Source organism: Sceloporus occidentalis, unplaced genomic scaffold (assembly GCF_023333645.1).
Source record: "Sceloporus occidentalis isolate IW3139 unplaced genomic scaffold, rSceOcc1.0.p SCAF_5, whole genome shotgun sequence".
Classification (NCBI taxonomy): domain Eukaryota; kingdom Metazoa; phylum Chordata; class Lepidosauria; order Squamata; family Phrynosomatidae; genus Sceloporus; species Sceloporus occidentalis.
In genome coordinates this window covers 41760162-41786297 of record NW_028316985.1, presented here as the reverse complement: position 1 = coordinate 41786297, position 26136 = coordinate 41760162, and the positions used below count along the sequence as shown (strand labels likewise).

Genomic DNA, 26136 nt, shown 5'->3' with positions numbered 1-26136 from the left:
CTGTGTCTATCATATTCAATCTTAATTCTGTAAAGGCTTTCTGCAACTGAACAAATGTTAAATTATTAAAGTAATCTGTATATTCACAAACCTCCTTAAGTTTATAATATAGAGGGGCACATAGGGAGAGATATACAGTGTATAAGTCCCTTTCTGTGATTACTTCCCTTATTGTGTTCTTTATGATCTTTTTTGTGCATCTGGTTGAAGTTCTTTAAGGTTATCTAAGAGCTCATATTTGACGTTCAGTTGGGCAGCATGATGCACCCAGTTAGGCAGTTCTATCAAACATTTTTTGGGAAGTTTGGTATTATCCATCCCTTGTACTTTGAGCCAATAACATATTATTCTTTTGTCTATTCGGCTCTCTATACAGAATATACTAGCTTCTAGTCTGACCATGGCAGATAAAGCATCTTTAGGAAGTCCTAACAATGAACTCAAAAATAATTCTGGGTTGGTTCCAGACTTGAAATATTTGAGGTACTTGAGGAGCCCCAGATCTCAGCCCATAAAGGGACTGTGCCATTGTTTTGGCTTTATACACAGTCAGAACAGGGTTTACCAAATAACCTCCTTTAGTTGCTGCAAACTTCAAAATTGCTTTTGCCAATCTATAAGATTGTACTTTAATATTCAACATTTGTTCTTTCCAAGAGGTTGTTCCTGAATAAACCAAACCTAAGTATTTAAATATTTTCACCTGTTTTAAAATATTTCCATCCAAATGCCAGATATGTTTTTCAGGGCGCTTTCCAAATACCATGACCTGAGTTTTGTCATAATTTATTGTCACTTCATTTCTTGCAATATGATGAGAGTTTTGTAAGCAGTCGCCTTAAACCCACCTCCGTTCTAGAAATCAATACTATATCATCTGCATACATCAACAAAGTAAGTTTTACATTGAGAATTGTGACAGGGGCATAATGTAAACCATCTAATTCCTTTACCATATCATTGATGTAGAAATTAAACAAGAATGGGGCTAATATACAACCTTGTTTGATTCCTACAAAGGCACTAATCTTTGAGGTAAGATGACCTGCCAAATCAACCTTAACTTACAGTGATGTATCAGTATACAATGATTTAATAAGGAGTAATAAACAACAATCAATGTTTGTCATTTTCAGTTTTTGCCACAGTACAAGTCTAGAAATAGAGTTGAATGCTGACTTTAAATCAATAAAGTCAACATACAACTTTTGTTTCAGATTATGGACATATTTACGCGTCAGGAAGTTCAACAAGAAACATAAATCAGTTGTTGACTTTCTTCTAACTTTACAAGAAGAAACCTGACATAAAATTTGGAGGAAATGTCCAAAAGGCTAATGGGCCTATAACTGGCAGGGTCTTTCTTGTCCCCCTTTCTATATATAGGGGCAACAATACTTCACTTCCACCCCTCAGGTATGCGTCTGGTAAAATTTATATGAGGGAACAGTTTTGCAAGTTTTGTCATTAAGGTTTGATATGCTCCAATTACATTATTTCTTTCCTGTAGGATGTTTTCCCTTAATTTCACAAATTTAGAGGAGTCTAGGATCTTCCTAATCTCCTGAAGCTGTCCATTCCATCTTACCCTCCTGCTACCAAGAATTGTATATTCAGTTTTATCTATTGAAAGCCAACTCAAATGTTGGCTTTCATTGCAATCTAATTTTAGTCAGTAAAAGATTATTCAGTCTCCAGTCTGTACAAACTAATCTGAAATATCAGAGTTCTCCAAAATTACAAGAATAATAAAGATATATACATTATTGCATAGCCTTGCACTGAAAAGCTGAAACTACCATATATACTCGACTATAAGTTGAACTCATGTATAAGTCAAGGGCAGGTTTTGGGGCCAAAATTATTGATTTTTATATGACCCATACATAAGTCAAGAGTAAAACTCAAAGGCATGCAACAAAGGATGTAAAGGATAAAGCAAAGGTAAAATGGTGCCAAAGAATGTAGAAAACTCTAGCAGGCACAATTGTTTTTGTTAACACTAAAGACTGTATGGATGAGAGAGTAGAGGTGGATCAGTGCTTCCAGGACAGTCTTGCCTTTCACCAGGAGATGGTTCCTTTTTTTAAAATAAGAGTTAAAGTACAGCACTTATATTGATCCATGGATAAGTGGACTCTGTGTTTTGGAGGCGATTTTTTTGACTAAAATTTCTAGACTTATACATGAGTACATACAGTAATTCCAATTTAATTTTAAGTAACAGAAAATTTCAAAAGTACACTTTGAACACTGAAAGTATGGTCAGTAATACTGTGCTAGCAATCATGAAAATAATTAATACAACAATTAACAATAAAAGTTCTGAGATTTCTCAGTTAAAAGCAGGTCAGACGATACCATACATCGCAGGTAGAAAAAACCTCAAGCAAAGCAGACTGCAGAGGTTAACTAATCTGTCTGATATCCATAATCAATTCCTAGTAGTATTGGCATCTGCCAACCTGCTTGTCAGTTGCTTCATCAACATCACGTGGTTGGCTAAGAATGACATCACTATATTGCCCCTTGCTTCACCTATTACAGTGATTCAGAAAGAATGTGGCTTCTCAGCCAGTAGTTCACCTTAGGAAGAATGATCTCATTAGAAGACTGAGGCCCTGTACAGACTGGCCTGAAAGGCTGGCCTGGGAGTGGAGTTGGGGTGTTACATCCACGTGACACACACCTGACTATGCCCACCAGGGCACTTTGATGCCATGCACCACTTCACACATCACATGGCATCGTGGACTCCTCCGGCGCTGCATCCATACAACGCAGCACTGAAGGAGCATCATCAAGCTGCGGCAATGCAGCTATGGCACCCTTTTGAGGGCACAAAAAGAGCCACTTTTTGTGGCTCATTTTCGAGCCTTGGAAAGGCCGAATCGAGGCCGCAGCATGAGATTGCCACGGCCCGATCTGCATGGAGCCACCCTTCAGGGGCTGTATGTACTGCCCCTCAGGCAGGTGCTACTGACTAAGAGGGACATGAGCAACATTTCAGAGCTATACTTAGGAGTTATAATGGTAGTGATATTGCTCAGACATATGTGATAGTTTGTGCAGTAAGGAATTCTGCTGTCATAAATAGGGCTTGATAAAAAGCGATTCATGGCATCATCAGAATTGTGGAATGGTGTGAAGATATATATATATGATATGATACACACACACACACACACACACAGAGATAGATTGATCATCAGGAAGCAACCTCTACTTGGAGGTAATGCTAACAGCATTGTGTATTTTTCATAACTGGACTATTGGGACAACAAAAGGACTCAGGCTGAATTGACCCCTTCATGTGTCAGGTGAGACAACAAGGCTAATTGGCTTTATGACAGCCCTGAATCTAATCTAACATGCAGAATGGAAACAGAGTGAGCCTTTCAGAGCTAGGCTTTCTCCTGTAGTAAGCTTCTATGTGGTGTGGTGTGGTGTGGTATGGTATGGTATGGTATGGTATGGTATGGTATGGTATGGTATGGTATGGGTACAAGCCACCAAGCACAGGTAGACATGATAGCACCTGGTTTTCACTTAACCATGTGGCCAGGAATAAGAATAGGCTTCATCATTTTCACACAACTCAGGCAGGAGCCATGGCAGCTGAAGGACATTTGTAGTTGGATAGCCAAAATCAAGGGCAAAATCAAGAAAGGTTTTCCACATTTCTCTCTCACACTCATTTACCTTGATCTCAGTTAATAATTTAAAGAGTATAATTGTTCAAAAAAAGCTATGGCCAAATTTCACCCAAAAGATTGACATCTGCTCCTTTTCCACCATTATAAACACCACTCATACTTCTTGTGATCTCATTATATGCTATGCTAGCCCTAGAAAACTTGTTTTATCTCTTAGTTTAGGCAGTAACATTTTTAATATGTTTACAGCTGAGAGGCTGTCATTCTGGATGACACTCAATACTTTTACGACAGATGGAAAATTATAGTTTGTTGATCCTTATAGAAAATGCAATCCGAGGGACTGTGTTTGTTTGCCGCTGTTGCCGGAGCGGCTCCCTGGGGGTGGTTTCCATCAGCGCAGCTGCACACACACCCAGGACCTGCTGCCAATGGACTCACAGCGGCGTACCTGCGCAGTCGCGCATGGCCGTACAAGACAGGATCCTATTAGCTGCGTCTGCAGCAGAGGAACGACTTGGATAGTAGTCTTACTCTGTTGCAGCTCTGTTACATTGTCGGTGTGTGGGGATTGTATGCTCATGGACTGTGTCCTCCTCCCATGAGCACCAATGTTATTCTAACCCCCCTCGATGATGTATATTGTTATCCCAGCTATAGTATGGTTTTTTCATGGTTTTATTTTGTTGTAGCTTTATATTGTCTTTGGTTGTTTATGCCGGGTTTTGTTTGTATGGAGGGTGGGTTTGCACTTTGTTGGGATATTGTTGTTACTATTGTTTTGTGAACTCTGAATGTTGGAAACCGCTGTGATCTGTATTGGAACAGCGGTATATAAATAAAATTTTATTTATTTATTTATTATTTAAAGAGTTCTTGTACCTAGGATTAAACATCAACCAGAAAGGAGACTGCAGCCAAAAAATAAGAAGACTCGGAATGGGAGGAGCAGCTATGAAAGAATTAGAGAAGATCCTAAAGAGTAAAGACATGCCACTAAACACTAAAGTTAGAATAATCCAAGCCATAGTTTTCCCCATCACCATGTACAGATGTGAGAGCTGGACAATGAAGAAAACAGATAGGAAAAGAATTAACTCATTTGAGAAGTGGTGTTGGAGAGGAGTGCTGAGGATACTATGGACAGACAAAAAGACAAACAAATGGGTCTTTGAACAGATCAAACCAGAAATCTCCCAGAAGACAAGATCATAAAACTGAGTCTGTCGTATTTTGGCCACGTCATGAGAAGGCATGACTCACTCAAAAAGACATTAATGATTGGAAAGTGGAGAGTAGTACAAAGAGAGGAAGACTAAATGCCAAATGGATAGACTCAATCAGGGAAGTCAATGGGCATGAACCTACAGAACTTGAGCAGAGCAGTGGAGGATAGCAGGACTTTTAGATGTCTCATCCATGGGGTTGGCATGAGTCAGGATCAACTCAAGTGCAGTTAACAACAAAATCCAGCAATAGCACTGATGGCAAATCAAATTCAATTTATGTTTACAAGGCTCTTCTCATATAGTTAAGACCCAGCTGGTAATAATAGTCAGGATCTTCTTGGATTTTACAGGTGTTCCTAATGTACATAACCTCTGTTCTCCCATTCAACAGAAACATGAACCCAATAAACACAATTATTGAAAAGTTATAGGATGCAATTAAATTCATATAGCTTGATTTATAGCTGAACCAAAGTATCACAATTTAAAAGAAAACAAAAATATTTTAACCACAATACATCATACAGAAGGATTAAATTCTGCTTAAAAAACAACTGACCAACAGAACTTTTGAAGGCAATACATTTATTTTTGCTTAGAGGTTGCATCTCAAATATCTGAGTGATTGATTTATCATTACAAACTGTCTTTTTCAGGAGATTCTACCATCTCTTGAACATGTATTTGCCTCTGGCAACCCAATATTTCCATCAGAAACTTATTCTTACTTTGCACATAAATTGAGTGGTACAAGAGATAACAAATATTCTTCTTGTAATAATTGGACACATTTATATCTCATAGGAGTCTTGGAATATCAGCTTTGAGAAATTGAAGGTAAATACAGAGCAGTAAATGCCTTGCATAACCTAGTAAAAGTAACATGTTATAGATAATTTTAGCCTCGAGTTGTTTTTATGTTAGTAGCAAGGGGGAAATGTTGGCAGTTGTTATCTGTTCCCTCAATAAGGTTTTAATATTCAGCTCTCAATCTCCTCCTCAGATGTGCAAGTTAGTTGCAGTCCTGAATACCAGGAAAGTAAAGGGCAAAAAGGACCAGCATAAAAAGCTTCTGGATGTTTTGGAGGCGAGGTGTACAGACAAAGCATGCCCCCAAGATGCCAGGAAGCCGGTTTCAAGCTGGGCAGTCACCCACACATGGGCTGGCTTTTGGGTGCTCTGGCAGCACGGCGTTTATACGCCACTTGCTGATGGAGCACCTTGAATCCAGCTTCCCACCACACGAAGACAGAAAAGCCACCTACACCTGGGAAAAAAGAGTGGCTGTTGGCCAGAAAAAAGGTGGACTGGGGCCATGGTGTGCAGTTGCCATGGCCCCAATCCAGCTTTCTCAGGGGTGGTTTGAAGCCACCTCTTCAGGGTGGTCTGTTTCACCCCTAAGTGAAACTAAATCCCAAGTGTAGAGGAGGCAAGAAGGTGCTTGTTTAGAGTAGCTGCACTATAGGTCTTTTGCAATATGTTTTGGGTTCTTTGAGATTATGTAACTCTTTCATCAATCAGGATTCTTCATGCTGTGCGGTTGTTTTGTATGATACACTTGCATCTGCAGGAGAGCTTTGCCTTCTCACTGTGAAATCCTAAACAGATGGGAAGAGCAGCTAAATTTTGTTGATCAATAAAGATAATACTCTTTTGAAGATTTTGTACTGTATTTTGCTGTATGATCAACACTGCTACCCCGTATATATTTAAATGGAAGAGAGTTTAGGAATTTCTTAAAGATAAAATATTGAAAGCATAATTTCAACAGTTTGACTGAGGAAGAACAGTGGGGTGGGGTCTAAAGAAACCAGAGTGGATGTATAAAGAAACTAGCTGCTGAGATGTAAAAGGGACATATAAAAAAGGGAAGAAGGGAAAATCCTAGTGCAGTAGTGGGGGATGGCCAATTTACAGCCCCCAATCCCTTTGCACTCCACACCCCACCAAAATATTTTGTTTTTTCTCTTTCGCCTTCAAAATTGTGACTAGGAGTGATGTCACACCACATCACTTCATGTTACCATTTTGAAAAGAAACAGAGAAAAAATGAGGTACAGTATATGAATGGGCCAATGGTTCTAAGTTTTGGGGGCTGGGGGCGAGGGCACGTGTGTTTGCAGGCAGTGTGAGGCCTTTGCATGCTACGTTTAGGTAATTTCTGCCTAGAAAAGTATGCTGGTTTTAAAGAAAAAAATTGGACAAGGGCCTCAGAGGACCACACTTTCCCTACACCTGGAAAAATGGATACGGACACCAAAGAGAAGGTCAGAAAAATTAAAGTTTTGAATGAGCTCAGATTTGCTAGAGAGGTTAAAAATAATAACAAAATGGTTTGTGCATGTTCAGAGCAAGAGGAAGAACAAGAAAACAGTAGTGCCACTGTATGGTGAAATACTAACAGGAGGCAGAGAGAAGGTCAAACTGTTCAGTACTTCCATTGTCTCATTTTTCTTGCAAAAGAAAAACAGTGATTTAACTGGCATAAAGATAACAAATGATGCAGTTAAGGGAACTGCAGCCCAGAATAGCTAAAAATATAGTACAGGAATACCTTTGTAGGTATTCCACAGTAGAATGGACTGCCTTGCAAGGTGCTGGACATTCCTACATTGAAAGTTTTTGAACAGTGATTTAACAACCATCTTTCAGAAGTCTTTAGTTGTGTATTCCTCAAAGCAGAGGATTGACCTAATTGATCCTTGCAGTCCCTGAAAACTCTGTGAAAGTTCTGCAATTCCATCCCCTGAAGTCTACCTGGGTCCATTATGTTCAAACAGAGCCTGTATGATTCTTGCTTATAACTTTTAGTAATCTTTTGCAACTATCAAGATGATTTCCCTTTCTCCAGATTCCAAATTGCCATGTAGTTCAACTCTTGGACTTTTGTCTGACAAGCTTGGAGTCCCCTTCCATTCAAACTGATGTCGCTACTTCAGCTGCTGTTTAGACTTCCATCTCTAGAATTCTAAAAACAGACAGGAAGAGGCCAACAATAATAGGCCTGTTATTCTCTACTGATTCATTTTCCTTAGCGACATATTCTATGCTACATTTGAATACTGGACACAAGAGCATTTTCCCAACTTGTACCAGGAGATCAACTGTAAATGATTTGTCTCATATGGCGAGGCATGTCAAGTGAGGGCTTTGTTTTTGTCCTGCTGAAGTAATAGTGTATAAAGCTTCCATCTTCCAACAGAGTCAGAATGAGAAGTCGAAGGCTTTCAGGGCCAGCATCCATAGTTTTTTGTGGGTTTTTCGGGCTATGTGGCCATGTTCTAGAAGAGTTTATTCCTGATGTTGCTGAGAAATGTCAGGAATAATCTCTTCTAGAACATGGCCACATAGCCTGAAAAACCCAGAAAAAACTATAGTCAGAATGACTTTGGCAAACTGAGCATCACATTGAAATTAATATTGATAGCTACTTAACTCAGTTCCCTGATATTATAGCAGAGTGTTTTTGATTCAGAAAGACTAATGACAGTTTGAAGAAGGTGAACAAGACTTTGCAGGTATTTGCAGCTTTTGTGCTGGAGTAAGCATCCACAACTTGGACATATCCTTATAATGGTCTGAGTATTTCTGAGAAGAAAACCTACAGCATCCCAACATGGAAAATAAAGGTTGAATTGGCTAAATTTGCCCCACCTTCTTTTGATATGGGGCATGGTTGTAGTTGTTGTGTACCTTCAAGTTGTTTCTGACTTATGGTGACCCTAAGACAAAATTATCATGGGGTTTTCTTGACATGACTTGTTCAGATGGGGTTTTGCTTTTGCCCTCCTCTGAGGCTGAGAAACTGTGACTTGCCCAAGGTGACCCAGCAGGTTTCCATGATGAGCAGGTATTCAAACCCTTGTCTCCTAAGTACTAGTCCAACATTCAAACCACTACACCATGCTGGCTATCTTTGAATAGGTTGTCAAGTCATGTCTGATTGTAAGGGGCAGTGCTCATCTTCATTACTAAGCCAAAGACTGTCAAAAGTGTAGTCATGTGGCCAGCATGACTGCACGGAATGCTGTCACCTTCCCACCAAAGTGGTACTTATCTACTTGCCATTTTATACATGCTTTCGAACTGCTAGGTATAGTAGTGGAGTCAAAAATGGTAACCTGTCTAGTTTTGTGACACAGTGACATTGGGAATTATCTATAGTTTGCAGAATGGGGCTAGTTTCCCATCCTCTCCGAAGGCGGCTTTGGCGGTATCATCTCCAGGTCTGATGTCCCAGTTACACACTTCCAGGTTGGCAATAGTGGTCACAGGAAGTAGCCTATGTCTTCCTTGGCTGTCTTCAATATCTTTTGGAAGTAGAGAAATGTGCAACTTGTACAAACAAGTATCTAGAGACAGAGGTAGACACAGGTGCAGTAAAGGTAGACACATGTAATTAGGGTTCCCTCTTGTCTTATCTGGTCTATTGTTTCCTTGAAGAAAAGTAAAAGGAAATGTGCTGTGTGATGGTCCACAAACTTTTTTATGTTAAAAAGCCCAACATGTGTCAGCTTTATCATCAATTGGCCTTCTTCAGGGGCTATTATAAAATAAATAAAAGTACATTTATTACAGATTTGATATTGGGACAAACATAAATCACCTCTAAAAACATAATTTCTTAAAAATCAAATAGCATCTATTATGCTAAATATATTCTTCTACTGTGAATATGTGCTTTCCAGTTTTTCTATTCCTATTGTTTCCTTGCCAATGATATTCTCTGGTCTACTTTCATCAGTATTCCTCAACTACTAGACATTACTAGTCGTTGTTTTAGTGGCATAGCAGCAGCCAGCAGACTCCATTCTTTTCTGTCACACATGCCAATTTCTTAATAAATACTTTCCCTTCACTTAAAGACAGAATTTGATCAAGATTCTAAGTAGCCAGTTTTCACACAAAAAACAATGGTATCTTCTTTCAGCAAGGTAATTCAGGATTAATGTATGCAGGCTTCCAATATAACTGGAACCCTGCCCATGCCAGTCCAAAGTGTTGTATAAATTGTAACCCATAAGGTTGTAGGCAGCATTAAGCAAGTTCCCAATCTAAGTCCTCCTCTTGCGTGCAGCTGCACTTCCTGCTATGAACACAATCAAATATTAAATAACTGCCAGGCTTAAATGGGTATTCTATAGCTGGCTAAAGTTGAAAAGAAAAACAAAACTACAAATAGAATATCCTCAAAACTGGGGTTATCTTGGTTATTTGGTATGTGTGGAGGGTCTGTGCAGGTTAAAGAAGGTAGGACTAAGGGTAATAAAGAACGATGTAAGAAGGGTGAAGGAAGACAAGAGTTTGAGATGTGAAGAGGGTAGAAAGGAACTAGGAAGTAGTGAGGTAATGAGGAAATGAAGAGAGACTTGGGAAGGATAAAAGTAGAAGGATAGAGAAGAAGGATAGAGAGGTTAAGGGTTGAAAGTAAAAGAGTGTTAAGATGAAGATGGGAAAAAGTAGATAAAGGAGAAGCTGAGTGTGGGAACATTCAGATGCCCACTTTAGGACTTCTTTACTCTTATTTCAATTTTAGAGATAATTTGTATGCAAGGTATGTAACATGTAATATGTAATGTGTATGCATATTTTTGTATTGGATTGTTTTAATAATAATTTTTTTAAAAAAATGAGATTATCTTAAAATAACATTTTTTTAAAAACCCTATTGTGAGACATGTAGTATGCTACAGCTCAGTTTGCTAGCCTAACATTTCAGAAAGATATTTAAAGATATTTAAAGACGTTTAAAGAATCTAGTGCACATCTGCTCTTACGTTCTTTAAAAATGGCTTTCTATCAAGCCATCTGAATATTTTGATTATTCTCCTATGTTTGTTAAAAAACATGAGCAAGTTGACAGACTATGGTTGCAATCTTGCATGATTCAGCATAGTGTAGTAGTTTCACATGCAGGACTACACTACAATGTGCTATTTCACTACTCCTGGAACAACCATATTGCCATTGAACTCCCGCATGAGCATTCATGCACATAAGAGAGGAATTGCAAAAGCATCTGGCTATGTTATTGTAACCAAACGTGAAGAGATTATGTGATCTGCTGAAGGAGGTTTCGGTGGCCAAAGTAATCATTTTGTGTCTGGCTACAGGGACTCAGCCAGATTTTTTGTGGTTCCCACCACCTCTCTCTTTCCAAGAATAAATGGCCATAGATGAGTGGTTTCAGCAGTTCTATGGTAGGTCTTGGGATGCATTAGTCAATGCAGGAGGAGGAAATGAACATCAGCCTCCACAAAATACATATCGATAAAAACAATGTAAAAAATATCACATTAAAAGCTATTACACAGCCAGCTTGGTTGAATTGATCCAAAAACATTGCGAAAATCATTACACAATAGGGGGAAAGGGCATAATATCACATCTCATGGGGGGAAAGTTTGGTGAAAGAAAAAGGTCTTAAGGTTCTTTCTGAAAAGGTCCAGGAAGGTGGTGGAACGGAGCTCGTCGGGAAGGTTGTTCCACATTTTTGGGGCTGAGATGGAAAAGGCCCTTTGCGAGGTCACCGCATATTGCGCAGTTGGGACCTTCAGCAGATTCTTCCTGGCTGACCTGAGTGTGCGGGGCGGATTATATATATTTAGACAAGTATATGTCACTAACAGGATGCCAGTGCAAGGGAGAAGAAACAGAGTGTTCTATCATTTCACTGGGCATGTGGTAAATAGGGTAAGTGTGTTGAAGGAGAGGTGCTTGCTGGATTACAGACCCACATGAGTGCCAGAGTTTAGTAGAATGGCTTTTCTAGAATTTTATCTTCATAAAGCATGGACATTCTTGGCATCATAAATTCAAAAAGATTTGTTCAATTAGTGTGAAATTTGTCATGAGAAACCTACCATAACTGGTGAGTGGTAAACCCTGAACGTATTTTTAAAATGTCATGAAGAATGGCAAAATTGTGGCAGCTTAATGTTCACATTAAAGTGCAGACATCCTATGTGTGCAATCATTTGTGCACCACAATTTTCAGATCCAATTTTTCTCCTTTGTACAGTTTAAACTATGATAGAGAATGTATATTATGAGGAGTATATTGCAAGAATGTGCCTTCTGTTGGCTTAGTGAAATGGTCTGAGGTTTATTAGGCTCTATTTTAATCAGAAAGAGATGGGGAAATGGAAAGATGTAAGGAGTAAAATGGGTAGGAACTTTCTTTATGGATGTATGCCCCCTACTTCTCTGGTTTTGTGTGGGTTCTGAATGACACTCAAGATCTGCGATTATGGCAAAAAATCAAGAGTCAAACTTAAGTGGGTTAAAGTGAGGTAAATGGATGTAGTTTTATGGTTTAAGGTATTTTCATGGGTTTAGTTTGGATTAATAATATCCTTTTCAAAGGAATGGAACATAAAATTCAGTGGATTGAATTTATGGACTTCTCCAAAAACAGTGGAATGATTTATAATACATAGAGATAGGAGTGGGGGGGGGGGGGGGGGGATGGGGGTATATTATTGATGGTAGGACAGAAGGTTGCTAATTGGCTAAATTAAGTAAGCAATTTATCTAGTTTAATAGAAACAGATTTACTTAGGAGGCAAAGGTTTGGTTTATCATAAATCTGGTTCATCATAAATTATTAGTAATATATAATTAAAGGTTTTAGGTGTATTAACTTTAAAATGAACTATTTCATTTAATTTATAGAAATCTTAGATTAATGTTCTGTAGGGAATATGTATTGGATTATATATAAATTGGTTATGACAGTTATTAATTATACTTTAAAGAAAGGGACTTCTTGATGTATTGTATTAGAGATACATTTAAAACTTTTTTAGACTGCAGCACAGGTTAATAACTGCTAGTTAGATGATTAGAAGCTATTTTTGTTTTCTTTCTAATAGAGCAATGGAAAAAGAGAAAAGGATATTTGTGTGTGTACACATATGACGTGCTTTTTGAAGCTGTTTGCTTACACTGGCTCTTCTGCATTTGCACATCTTTATATCTGATAAATTATAACGTGCATTTGTATAAAATGTGTATGATGTATGACAAAATCTATTATGTGTACATGTAAAACTGAGCTTTCTGTAGCATGCTCTGCCTGGAGTTACCTTTGGAAAGTGTCAGGAAACTATCAGTCCATTACTGCCACAAATCAAATTGTTGTAAATACAGTTTGGCTCCGGGCCATCTGAAGGAACATATTTTTCCACAGAAACCTGCTAGAGCTTAGGAATTTAAGATCTTCAGAAGAGTCTCTTCTCTCAGTCCTCAGGACTTTGTTGGTGGCAACTCCCAGTCCACCAATGCTGTGGAATTACCTTCCATGAGAACTAGTCTAGCTTTATTTCAAATATCTTTACACTGGAAGGCAAAGACCTGAATGTTGTGTAGGAGAAGGTTTTAATGAAAGAACACTGTCAATTTTATTAGTGTGCTTTTAAAACCACTTGTAATTGTGCTGTTCTAATATGATAACCTCTTTAACTGTGCTTTAGTATTATAGCTTAATCAATACTTGACTGTGTCTTTTTTTTAAAAAAAAATCTAATTGTGAGCCATATTGCATCCCAGTTTGAGGAGTGTAAGAATCAATAAATACAGATTCAGGCAATAATTCTTTAAGGCGCAGACAACATTGCAGGGGTTACAGTTGGACCAGGACATCCAAAAAGATCACCTGAATATTTCTGATCCAATATCTTATCACTGTGTGGGTGAAAATGCTCTAGCCAACTTTCACCATAGAGCTCTGTTTGAGATTCTAACACCATATCTCATCTGAACATTAACTCTGCTGCACTGGATGTGGCCATGCTCTATCATTTGATCCAACTGCTGTAGTCAGTTTCTCCTATTTGCTTCAAGCTCTGTTGAGACTAGACAAATATTGGAGCAATAATATAGGTACAGCTTAAATTATGAAATAGAATGTTTTGCTGAACATTACTTCTTTAACAAAAAAAAAATTGATACGAGAGGCAGAAATAACATGGCAAGAACGGGGATAGATTCCTACACCAGAATAAAGAAATGCAGTTCAACATGTTTCAGCAGACTTTTAAATGGTCAGCTGCTCTGAGACCCAATTTTGGGAGGAAGATAGGATACTAATACTAACATTAATAATGGCCCCAAATTGTAAAAATGTTCCCATGGCCCCAGATGATATTTGAAGGGTTATTTTTCCAAGGAGGCAGGATGGTAGCCTTCCAAAGTCTCCTGGGACCCCAGTATGACTCCCTACCCTCTAATGGTTGCCCTCCTTTGGTACTAGCTCTGCCCCTTGTCTTTAAAATGAAGAATCTTTTTAAAAAAAATTGCAATATTGTTTTTATAGTAAGGAATGTACCATATTTTTTTCTAAATTAAGTCACTTTTAAGTGTTTTTGTTTTATATTGCATATCTGCATATAATTATATTTAAGTGTTTTTGTTTTATATTGCATATCTGCATATAATTAGTAGAAGAAATGAGTTCTGCATTTTAAAATGTAATTTACATATTTCTATTACTACACCAGTATAAATAATGAATAGTAACAGAGGTCCAAAACAGACTGCAGAAATAACCCAATTTGGGACCGCTTCAACTGCCCTGGCTCAGTGCCAGGGAATTCTAGGAACTGTAGTTTTGTGAGACATTTAGCTTCTGTCAGAGAGCTCTGGTGCCACAATAAACTATAGTTCTCAGGATTCCCTAGCACTGAGCCAGGACAGTTAAAGTGGTCTCAAACTGGATTATATCTGCAGTGTGTTTTGGACCTCAGATAGCTTTGAAAATAATGAACTGGTAATTCTCAGTTAAAGTATTAGGTAAAGGTAAAGGTAGTACCTTGATATGAATATCTAGTCGTGTCTGACTGCAGGGGGCGGTGCTCATCTCCGTTTCTAAGCCAAAGAGCCAGCGTTGTCTGAGGACTGCTCGGGTGGCCATGTGGCCATCATGACTGCACCAAACGCTGTTACCTTCCCATTGAGAAGTGGTGCCTATTCATATACTTGCATTTGTATGCTTTTGAACTGCTAGGTTGGCAGAAGCTGGGACTAGTGACAGGAGCTCACTCCATCATGCAGCATTTGGGCCTCAAACTGCCAACCTTCTGATCTTCCAATTGTCAGAATTGGCATCTTAACCACTAAGCCATTTCATTATTAGAGGTGCTATAAAAAAAACTAATCAAGTTTGTACATCAGTCACACATCCCTTAAGTCAATAACTAGTTCAAATATGCTTAATTGTTCCTTCTTACTCTGATACTTATTTATTCTAGTAATGTGTCATTACTATACCAGAATTTGCCGTATCGAAAGGCTACCAATAAACATTTCTCCAGATAGCTGACAAAAAATATTTTGTGACAGGGTATGGAAATAAACCTCAAGGGAACAGCCAATCAATCAGATAAGCCCCTTCACACAAGTTTGCAACTGCCTTAGTACAGATGCAATTTTCACTTGTTTCCATCTTTTGAGTGAGTTATATTAATGATGCTAAAGGGGAGGACACGCCTTTCCTACTAGAGGAAATGTGACAACTCAATGTTTTGATCTCTTTTCTCTCAACAGGCATGACTGAAATGCTCCCAAAATAGTTAAACTACCCTTCTGGCATCGTTGGATTTTTATACAGACAAAGTTGACAAACAGGGCCTGGCATCTCATTAGTAGTGTCATTGCAACTCCCTTTGTTTTTTTAAGCATTGTGTAGATCATAATTCTCTTTCACCTATACAATGACAAACCCTGCCTGCTCCCCCTCCCCCGCCGCCAGTACCCCTTGTAAATTGTGTAGCTTATTTCCTTGTAGCTGGACATCCTACAACAGGAACATGCAGGGGCTTCTTTGAGACATCCTTGCAGAGGATGTCCTTGTGGTGCATCCACCTAAAGGAAAATAGCTGGGCATATTACCACTGATCTCCTGTTATCCAACAACCCAGGTGTGACCGTATTGGGGTGACTGCACAACTTACAATATTGATTTTGTGGGTAGTAGCATTAGGAGACATAGCCATGGAGACACAGTTGCACGAGACACATACATCTTCTGGTCAGGATCTTGGTCAAGTTTTTTTTTAAATTTACTTGAATAGAATGAAGTATGCCTCCATAATGGAGGTCCACATTAAGCAAAAAAAAAAAAAAAGACAATTTTTTTCCTAGATGGAAACCCTTCATTGGAACCCTGCATAAGGATCAGGGTCTGACTTCATGCTGACAAATGACAAATGTGTCTCCATTTAATTATTAAAAGTGAATCATAGTTTTCCAGCAAAAGGTAGTAGTCAAGAAATCAAAAAGCTGTAGAAATCAGATAAAAATGAATAGAATTAAAACAGAAAATGAAACAGAATTTAAAACACATCAACAATAACAACAGGAAAACAACATCAGGCCAACTTAAATGCCAAAGACCTGTAGACAGAAGCAAGCTCTGCCTCCTTTGGAAAAGAATTTTAGAGCATAGGAGCAGCCCCTCAGAAAGACTCCTCTTTCATCAGCAGCAAAGAATAACTATGGTAGGTGATATTTTAAAAACCGTAACAGAAGATTAAATGGAAGATTAAATAGCATTTTTCTCCTGTCCAGCCTTGAGTTAAGCCGATACTCCTCATATAGCAAAATTTTTTCCTCCTTTTCACTTTCTCCAATTAGAAATGTACTGCATGGGAAATTATCAGAATAGAGAACATAGGGCTCTACACTGGCTTAATATTATCAACAATTAGTTAGCATGCTAGTTGGAATTTGTTCTTTTCAAAAAATTATTATTAAACATTTAAAATCATGTTGAGAGCGACTCATGAGACATGGTTGGAACATACAGTACGTTTTTGGTTGAAATGCAAAAATCTATGGACATTCATGTTGGTCAAAGATAATGTTGTTTAAACACTGCTGTCTGGATGCACAAGATAATTAGTGTAATTGACAAAGAAGAGAAAGTGAAAATTGGTGGCTGGCTACCCATGTCATAGAGAAATAACAGACAAAAGAACATTCATTTTAGGATAACCCACACTAGCTTATTTCCCTGTTAAATTGCTAGAGACTACATTGGGGTTTTTATCATTAAATCTTAATTACTTTCCCATCCATTGATTCTAACAATAGCATCATTTGCTCTTCCTGGTAGGGAACAAAAGCAAGAGCCAATCAGTATGAGGGCCAAGTACAAAACCAACTCTCTTTCTCAGTTATCAGATTCCACTTGAGCAATTATTTCCAAAATATCTTTTGTCTGCAATCTGGCAAGCTTGCTTAAGAGGGATGGATCCCATGGTACAGTCCCTTAAAATTATTAAATTCCACGATTATATTGGCAAACAAGAATATCACTGTAAAGCAGAAAGTTTATGCTGCAAATTCTTGAGTTCAAAGTGAAATTTCTAAGTGCTACGTAAAGTGGAAGTTTGGTAGTCTTAAGAAAATACCACCCACACATTCAAACTGCTACTGAGCCACTGAAAAGAGCAACATGTATTCTACCCTGAAGGAGCCAGCAGGCACTGATTATACCCTGCTGAAGACTGAGGGGAAATCAGCATAGTGAATGAGAGCTGGGATTTATTTTAGTGCTTCCTTCTATTGATTGTTACTTTTCAAAGAAATTAAGCTAAGCACTTTTATTTTTGGTAAAGTTTTTAGCCTATTTAGGAATTTAACAGTCCTGACACATACTGTGAGGCACGTACCTCTAAACTCAAGGCCCCCCATCCAAATTCATCCATATGCCATGGAAAGGTGTTTGAAATGCCTGCTGTACTTTGCACTCTCAGGATCACAGTTCCTTGCCTATCTAACCTAACTCTGAAGCTTAGTGTTTTAAAAAAGAGGGATGTAGCAACTCTACAATGGCATTAGTCTGGTGATCGGCAGGACTCAGCAAGGAGCATTCTGTTAGTCTAGTTCCAGGGCTCATCAGTCTCAGGTTGTTGTATGTGGTAGTAGTTTCCGCTCATCTGCTTTTCTACTATCAGCTGGGAAATGGAACAGAACTCATTCATCAACAGATGTTTTCAATGTACTCATAAATACCATGGAGTTAGGGATGTGTAAAGATGTGGCCAGGTTTGCTGATGGTACTAAATTATTGGATGTGGTCAGAAAAAAGATTGTTAAGAATTTCAAAAGTATCTCAGAGAATGGACACCAGCATGGCACATGGGATATGGTGTGTGTAATCAAGTGTAAAGTGATGCATGTTGGGGCAAAAGAAATTTAACCAATTTGATGTATATACCGAGGGGATCTACAGCCCACCAAGAAAGTAAGCTTGAGGTTGCGGTTCACATCTGAATAAAAATGTCAATCCTGGTGTGTGGGTGAGGGGGGAAATGCAAATTCTATTTGGGGCATAATTTTTAAAAGAAGTTAAAGAAGAACAGCCATCATTATACAGTGGTTTTGGCATCCACAGATTTAAGCTAAAATTCTGTTGTTACCCGCCTCGATCCCCAAACGGAAGAGGAGGGATATAAATAAATATTATTATTATTATTATTATTATTATTATTATTATTGGTGTGCGTTGTACTTTTATTTTTTTAAATGATGTATTCAAAGCATTTTAAATTGTTTTAAAATTTGTGTTTTTAACATAATGGTTCTTCATTTTTTTAAAAAAAAGTTTGTACAAATAGGTATTTTTTTAACCATTACATTATATTATTTGGCTGTAAGCTGCCTTGAGTCCTATGCTAGAAAAAGGCAGGATGTTTAAATAAATAAATAAATAAATAAATAACCATGCATGCAAGCAAGCAAGCAAGCAAGCAAAACAGAAAAGCTTTAAAAAGTGCCAGGATAAAATTCCCTGGCTGTATTCCACAGTGGTAAAAATATTATAAGCTGTGAAGTCTGACAGACTCTTGGCAAATGTTAATGACCTACTTCTGTTACATTCCATGAAAATGGAATAGTTATACTGGATAATGGAATAGAGATATTGTGAATAGTTTACTTTTCAAGTGTGCTGTTTTTCACTCCCGTCAAGTCAACTTTGACTTATGGGGGACCCTAAGAATGAAAGACCACCACGTCATCTTACAATCAACAGCCCAGCTCAGGTCTTGCAGATTCAGGGATGTGGCTTCCTTAATTGAGTCTATCTATCTGGAATCCAGTCTTCCTCTTTTCCTATTGGCTTTTACCTTATTAAGGATTATTATATTTTCTAATGACTAATGTCTTCTCATGATATGGCCATGGCCAAAGTACAACTGCCTAGGTTTACTCATCTTGGCTTCTAGAAAGAATTCAGGCTTGTGTTGCTCTAATACCCATTTATTTGTTTTGTTTTTTATCAGTCCACATTATCTGTAGAACTCTTCTTCAGCACCACATTTCAAATGAGAAATTTCTTCCTATCAGCTGTCTTCCCTGTTCAGCTTTCACAAACATACACAGAAACTGGAAATACAACGGCATGGAGAAGCCTGATGGTATTCAGGAGCTTGTCTACTTTCTTCATAGCTGCCTTTCCATGTCCTAGTCTTCTTCTGATTTCTTAACTGCAGTCTCCATTCTGATTTTTGGCTGAACCAAGGTATAGAAAATTTTGAATTATTTCAGTGTCTTCGTCATCTACTTTGTGGTTGTGTTCCTTTAAGTTCTTTCCGATTTATGGGAACTCTAGGGGGTTTTCTGAGACTGAGAGTGTGTGGCTTGCCCATGTTCACACAGTGGATTTCCATGGCTGAGTGAAGATTAGAACTCTGGTCCCCTGTTCAAACTACTATGCAACTCTGGCTCATCTCCTTAAAGATTATGTAAATAATCTGTGGTCATTCTTTTTGTTTTCTTAATGTTCAACTTTAAAACTGCCTTTCCAATTTCTTCCTTGATTTTCTTCACTACTCCTTCCTAGTATAGTGTGTGTGTATATGTTAACACACACACACACACATATTACACCCAAACATATATGTATTTGTGTGTACTATATCTATCTGGATATAGATATAGATATATAGATATAGTACAGTATAGTGAGGGGGAAGCTGAGTAAGAGAAATGGGGGGAAATAAATCACCATGAACAGCTGATATTGCAATTGAACTACTACAATCCACACTGACAGAATTAATTCTAGTGCTAACCAACATATGTCCACCAATATGGAAAATAAAACAGTGGCCAAAAAATTGGAAATAATCAATATTCTTCCCCATCCACAAAAAGGAGACACAAAAGATTGCAGCAACTATAGTACCATAGAACTAATTTCCCATGCAAACAAAATTATGCTCAAAATTCTGCAACACAGTCTCCCTATGCCTGGAAAGCGAAATCCCAGAGGTGCAAGCAGAGTCCAGGAAAGGAAAAGGCATGAGGGACCACAACCCCAAAATATGATGGCTTATGGAGCACACCGAGAAGTTTAAAAAAAACCCAGCATGTGTTTCATAGAGCAAAGCCTTTGACTGCATAGATCATGAAAGGCTATTCAGGGCCCTTAAAGACATGGGAAGCCTCCATATCTGGTAATACTGATGTAGAATCTATACTTAGGAAAAGAGGCTACTGTTATCACAGAACATGGAGAATCAGACTGGTTCTCAGTTGGCAAAGGGTCAGGCAAGACCGTATCCTTTCACCCTATCTGTTCAACTTATATTCTCTGTGTGTGTGTGTGTGTGGGTGTGTGTATATAACGAGAAACAGATTGGATACAGAGGAAGGAGGAGTGAAAATAGGAGAAAGGGATATCAAAAAATCTAAGGTATACAAAAAATACCATGTTACTTATACTGGTCAAAAACCAAATAAATTTTATTACTATATTACTACAATGTTACTAGCAGAAAACATCAGAGACATAGAGCAACTATTAAGGAAGGTCAAGGAAGAAAATGCAAAGGCAGGCTTACTACTGAATATAAAGAAAACAAAAAATAATGAACAGAGAGAAAGAGTTCCAACACCTTGGCTCAAATATTGAGATCAAAAAGGTGACTGCAGTCAAGAAATCAGAAGAAGATTAGGAATGGGAAGTGCAACTATGAAAGAACTAGAAAAGATTCTAAAGTTTCAAGATATACAAGAGAAAAGGAGATGAGCACTAAAGTTAGAATAGTCCAAGCCATAGTATTCCCCATTACAGATATGACAGCTGGACACTGAAGAAAGCACATAAGAAGGAAATTAACTCATCATAATGCTGAAGAAGAGTGCTGAGGATGGACAGCCAAAAAGACAAACAAATGGGTCCTCAAAGAGATGAAAACTGAAATCTCTTTGGAAGCCAAGATGATCAAACTGAGGTTGTCATACGTTGGTCACAGTGTGAGAAGGCTTGACTCATTGTAAATGCAATAATGCTAGAAAAGATAGATGTAGTAGAAAGAGAGAAAGATCACACACCAAATGGTTGGACTCAATCAGGGAAGTCATAGGCCTGTGTATGCAGGACCTAAGCAGAGCAGTGCAGGACAGGGAGTGGTGGAGATGTTTCATCCACAGGGTCACCATGAGTTGGGGTCATCATGACTCGAGGGTAGTTAACAATAACAACAATAAATTATTCAAGCCAGACTGTTTCGGTAGTATATCAAATACATGAGATAATGACCAGCATGCACTGGTTTACTTCTGGATTCCCATTCTTCTGGAAAAATCAGTGATCTTTCCTCCCTCCTGTAGTCCCCTGTTGTTCCCTAAAAAACCTGCCCTGTGTATCTGGGAAGCTGTTTGGAGCAATTTTTGGAACTACAAGACAGCAGTAGCAGGATGCAGAACAGAAGAAAGTTCCAGTTCCACTAGCGTTAGACCTTGAAGTATACCATCAGTTCTTGGCAAAGAGTTGTAAGGCACTCCATTCATAGAACGTACAAGATGAAATACATGGTTTTGGATACAGCTTATCATTCCAGTGCCAGAAGCATTCCTGGGCACAGTTCTATTTAGAATGCTCCTACCAGTGAGAAAAGGAGATGATTTTTTTTAGGGTAAGAGGAAAACTAATAAATCTCAATCCTGCCAGTGAAAATGTTCTTCTGATACATCAGCTTTCTGTAGCAAAGTTTTAAAAAAGGGAGAATATTAAGGAAATAATAAAATATAATGCATTATGTATAAGCAGGGCAAAAATACACACAATTTGGGATGAAGCACTGAAAAAAATACAGTGTCATATAAAGATGAAAATGCAAAGCAGAACGGATGGCTAAGAACTGGATGGCCCTTGTGGTTTCTTCCAGCTCTACGATTATATGAAATGTCTAGTAAGTACATATAGTGGCACATTAGAAAAACATAAGGATACACAGTAGTAGAAGAGGAACAGATACACTATTAAGTTTATTTATTTTATTTGTATCCAACCTTTCTACCACAAATGAGATTGGAGGAAGCTTACAATAAAATAGAATACTACATAGAATGAATAAAGCCGTACAATTTTGCAATGCCATTTTAAAAACAGCAGTAAAATTAAAATACAGCACCTATCCATTTAAAAAAAATGTTCTTTTATCAGCCAAGGTCAGGTCAAGGCTCACTTGAATAAAAAGGTCTTGCCTGTCAGCAGAACATCAACATCAGGGAACCCAGCCTAGCCGACCTCAGTAAAACCCGAGAGCAGCCATCAAGAAAGCTCTCTCTTGCATACCCAGGATATACACATTATAGTTCCTAATCAGCACTCTGAAATTTGACTGAAAATTAAAGCAATTGGAGATACTTCAAGAATATTGATTTTCCATACAAACAAGCAAGTGGCTTTCTGGCTTTCCTATCATAACTGTGTAAGATAATCATCCAAAAAACAAGGGAACTGGTCCAATCAATCCATGTGAATAGCATATCCATTGATTCTTTATCCATGGATTCAACCATCCATGGCTTGAATATATTCCAAAAAGATATAAATTCCAAAAAGCAAGCCTTGATTTTGCTATTTAATACATGGGACACCATTTCACCACACCATTATATATAATGGCACTTAAGCATCCACAGATTCTGGCATCCATTTGGGGTCCTGGAACCAGACCCCAGCAGATACCAAGGACCCATTGTATCATAAAGTAAGTAAAGGTGAAGTAAGAGAACCCATTCTCTTTACAAAGAGTTGTAAAACAGCTCAAAACATTACAAACCATTTTCACAATTTAAAATCACAGTTGTCTGTTGACTCTTTCCAAGACATGATCACTCTCCCCATACATATAGAATAAACAGATCAAGAAATGGAAAGTAACCAGGCTTCCAGAGGGTACCAGTTACTGGATTTGCTTATTAATGCATGCAGAGCTGTATCATTTAATCTTTCAGAGACAAAGAAGATAATTTGCAGACATTTTCTCCAATTTCCAGAATAATTTTATTCAATATGATTCTATCATTCAATAATGTGATGTTATTGGAATAATTTTCAGTAACTTGATATTAGGTTATCAATATCAATACATCTTTATTGAATAAGTCTCCAGACAATTTCAAAGAATACAAGATAAAAGAAAAAAACATTTTCAGTAGTGGAGGACGAGATATTAGGTTATCAAGCCAATGCACCCTCTTGTAGGAGTTAAGTCCTACAATGCATAGTTGAGACTACGTTCTGAATAAAGAATATAAAACATATAGAAATTGCACTGTAAGACTGAATGAATTCTAATATAGTAATTTATTTTTGAAGGAATGAAAAGAAACAGAAATGAAAAAAGAATGAAAACTGGAGTAAAAGGTCCAATGTTATACAATATATTACTGACAACTGAAAAAAAATGGCATAAATTACCTGTGTAAGACTGGAAAATCCAAGATTCCTGCATCCATTACAGGGTGTCAGTGCTTCCCACAAGCCTGTAGGTCCACAACTATTTTCCCCTCCATCTTCTTCTTCTTCTTCGGTTGGTGACACATTTGTTGAAGATGGCCTCTGATGACAGAAAAGAATAAAATTTCCAAAAATCAACTGTGCAATTCATTAACAGAAGTGCATATTGTTTTTTCTTTTACTTATTACATACATAAGATTTTTTTAAAAATGTGTTCAAACAGAGTGCAGTTGAATTTACTCCCATGTAAAACAATCTGGTAAATCCATATAACATGAGAGGCAGCATGGTCTAGTGGTTTGAGTGTTGGAATCGAGCAATAGGAGACCAAGGTTAGAATCCCTGCTCAGTCACCCTCTTGGTGACCTTGGGCATGTCACATGCTCTCACCCTCAAAGGAAGGCAACAGCAAACCCCCTCTGAGCAAATTCTGCCATGAAAATCCTGTAATAGGGTTAGCAAAAAACAGAAATGACTTGAAGGCACGCAACAAATAACAAATATTATTTTAAAATGTATTAGAATTATTTTGGTTTTATAAATAGCATAGTCTTTTCCATAACTGCTAGATAAGAAATGGTGAAACATTTTTATACCATATGATATGGAGCTAAGCAGCCAAGATGGGAAAGTGAAAATTTGCCAGTGTAGAGTTGGATGATAAAATGAGCCCGTTGCCAGGCAGGAGGAGGAAAATACCAATAAAAGTGCCCTAAAGCTTACACAAATACTACCAGTGTATAATATCTGGCTTTACTATATATTCCTTGTGGTGGTAACCAAAGAATAGGTTAACAATTTATAAGAACGAAATAAAAATTATTTTATTATTTCACCTTTACTAGATGTTATTTAAATTATATTCCCTTCAACACATAAATAAAGGCTATACACTCAGCCTCCATATCTACCGATTTTGTATCCATACATCTACATACAGCTTAAAAATATTTTTAAAAATATATAAATTTCAAAAAGTAAACCTTGATTTTTGGCATTTTATATAAGGGACACCAATTTACTATGCCATTGTATTTATGGGGATTTGAGCACCCATGGATTTTTATATCCACAGGGTGTCCTCGAACCAAACCTCAGCTAATACCAGGGGCCCACTGTACTAACTAAACAATACTCAACTACAGAGTCATATTTTAAATACCTATATATTACCAGAAGGGTCGCTATTAAGGAACTAGACAAAATCTTAAAAGGTAAAGACATATAGTTGAACACTAAAGTCAGAGTTGTCCAAGCCACTGTATTCCCCCTGAGAGGAAGACAGTGGAAAAAAGCAGGAGGACAGGAAGATAATCAACCCATTTGAGATGTGGTGCTTGAGAAGAGTGCTAAGATACCATGGGCAACCCAAAAGACAAACAAATGGGTCCTAGAACAGATCCAACCTGAACTCTCCCTGGAAGCCAAGATGACTGATTTGAGGCTGTCATACTTTGGCCACATCATAAGAAGGTGCAACTCATTTAAAAAGACAATGGAGTTTATCGCATTGGCTTTGTTCCTGCAATAGACGCAGGATATAACTTTAAGAAGGTGGATATTATCACATTTCCCCATCGCTGGAGAGTATGCAGCCTGTTTGCAACCTGGTTTTCTGCAACATATTTTCAAAAATGGGAAAATCCCATTCTTGAAAAGATGCGGGAGGAGCCCGGGGAAGTCCGGGTTGCAAACAGGCTGCATACTCCCTGGCAACAAGGAAATGCAATAAGATCCACTTTCTTAAAGATATATCCTGCGACTATCACAGGAGCAAAGCCAATATGACAAACTTCAATGATGCTGGGGAAGGTAGAGGGCAGTAGAAATAGCAATTGCAAGTACATTTCTATACTGTTTATGTGCACTTAAGCACTCCCTAAGCAGTTACAATGTGTGAGCTAACTGCCCCCAATAAGCTGGGTACTCATTTTAGTGACCTTGGAAGGATGCAAGCCTGAGTCGAGCTTGAGCCCTTGGCTGGGATTGAACTTGCAACCTTGCAGTTTATGAGTGAGTGGCTGCAGTCTGGGCATTTAACTACTGCACCCCCAAGCCAGATGGATGGACTCAATAAGGGAGGCCATGGGTCTGAACCTGCAGGACCTGAGAAGAGAGACTGAGGATAGGAAAACATGGAGATATTCTTATTCACAAGGTTGCTATGAGATGAAGCTGATTTGACAACAGCAATAACAAATATTACCAGATAGTATCCAAATGGTGTGTAAGTGTATGTGTGTAATATCGGACCACTGACAAAGATTAAATCTACAGTTCAGTTCTCACCTAAATAAGTTTGACATGCTTCAATGTGTGACTCACTGGTATAATTCTACATTTTAAAATGCTTGCTTATCTGCTGTGTGTTCATAAATTCATTTTAGAAACATTTAATGTGTTACTAGATTAAATTATTTTGACAGTGAAGTGGTACTATATTATATGTTGCCATAGAAACCAGCAATCTTGCACAAATTACTAGAATGA

General features: G+C 38.0%; 1 protein-coding gene across 9 annotated transcripts in view; it reads right to left on the bottom strand.

Moving 5' to 3' along the window:
* The window catches only part of ANKS1B (ankyrin repeat and sterile alpha motif domain containing 1B), a 499785-nt gene that overhangs the window by 364925 nt on the left and 108724 nt on the right, over positions 1–26136 (bottom strand). For all 9 annotated transcript variants that reach the window (XM_089523880.1, XM_089523881.1, XM_089523882.1 and 6 more), the window contains exon 9: positions 23607–23747. In XM_089523880.1, the coding sequence (XP_089380006.1) occupies positions 23607–23747 (141 nt within the window). The remainder of the gene's footprint in view (positions 1–23606; positions 23748–26136) is intronic.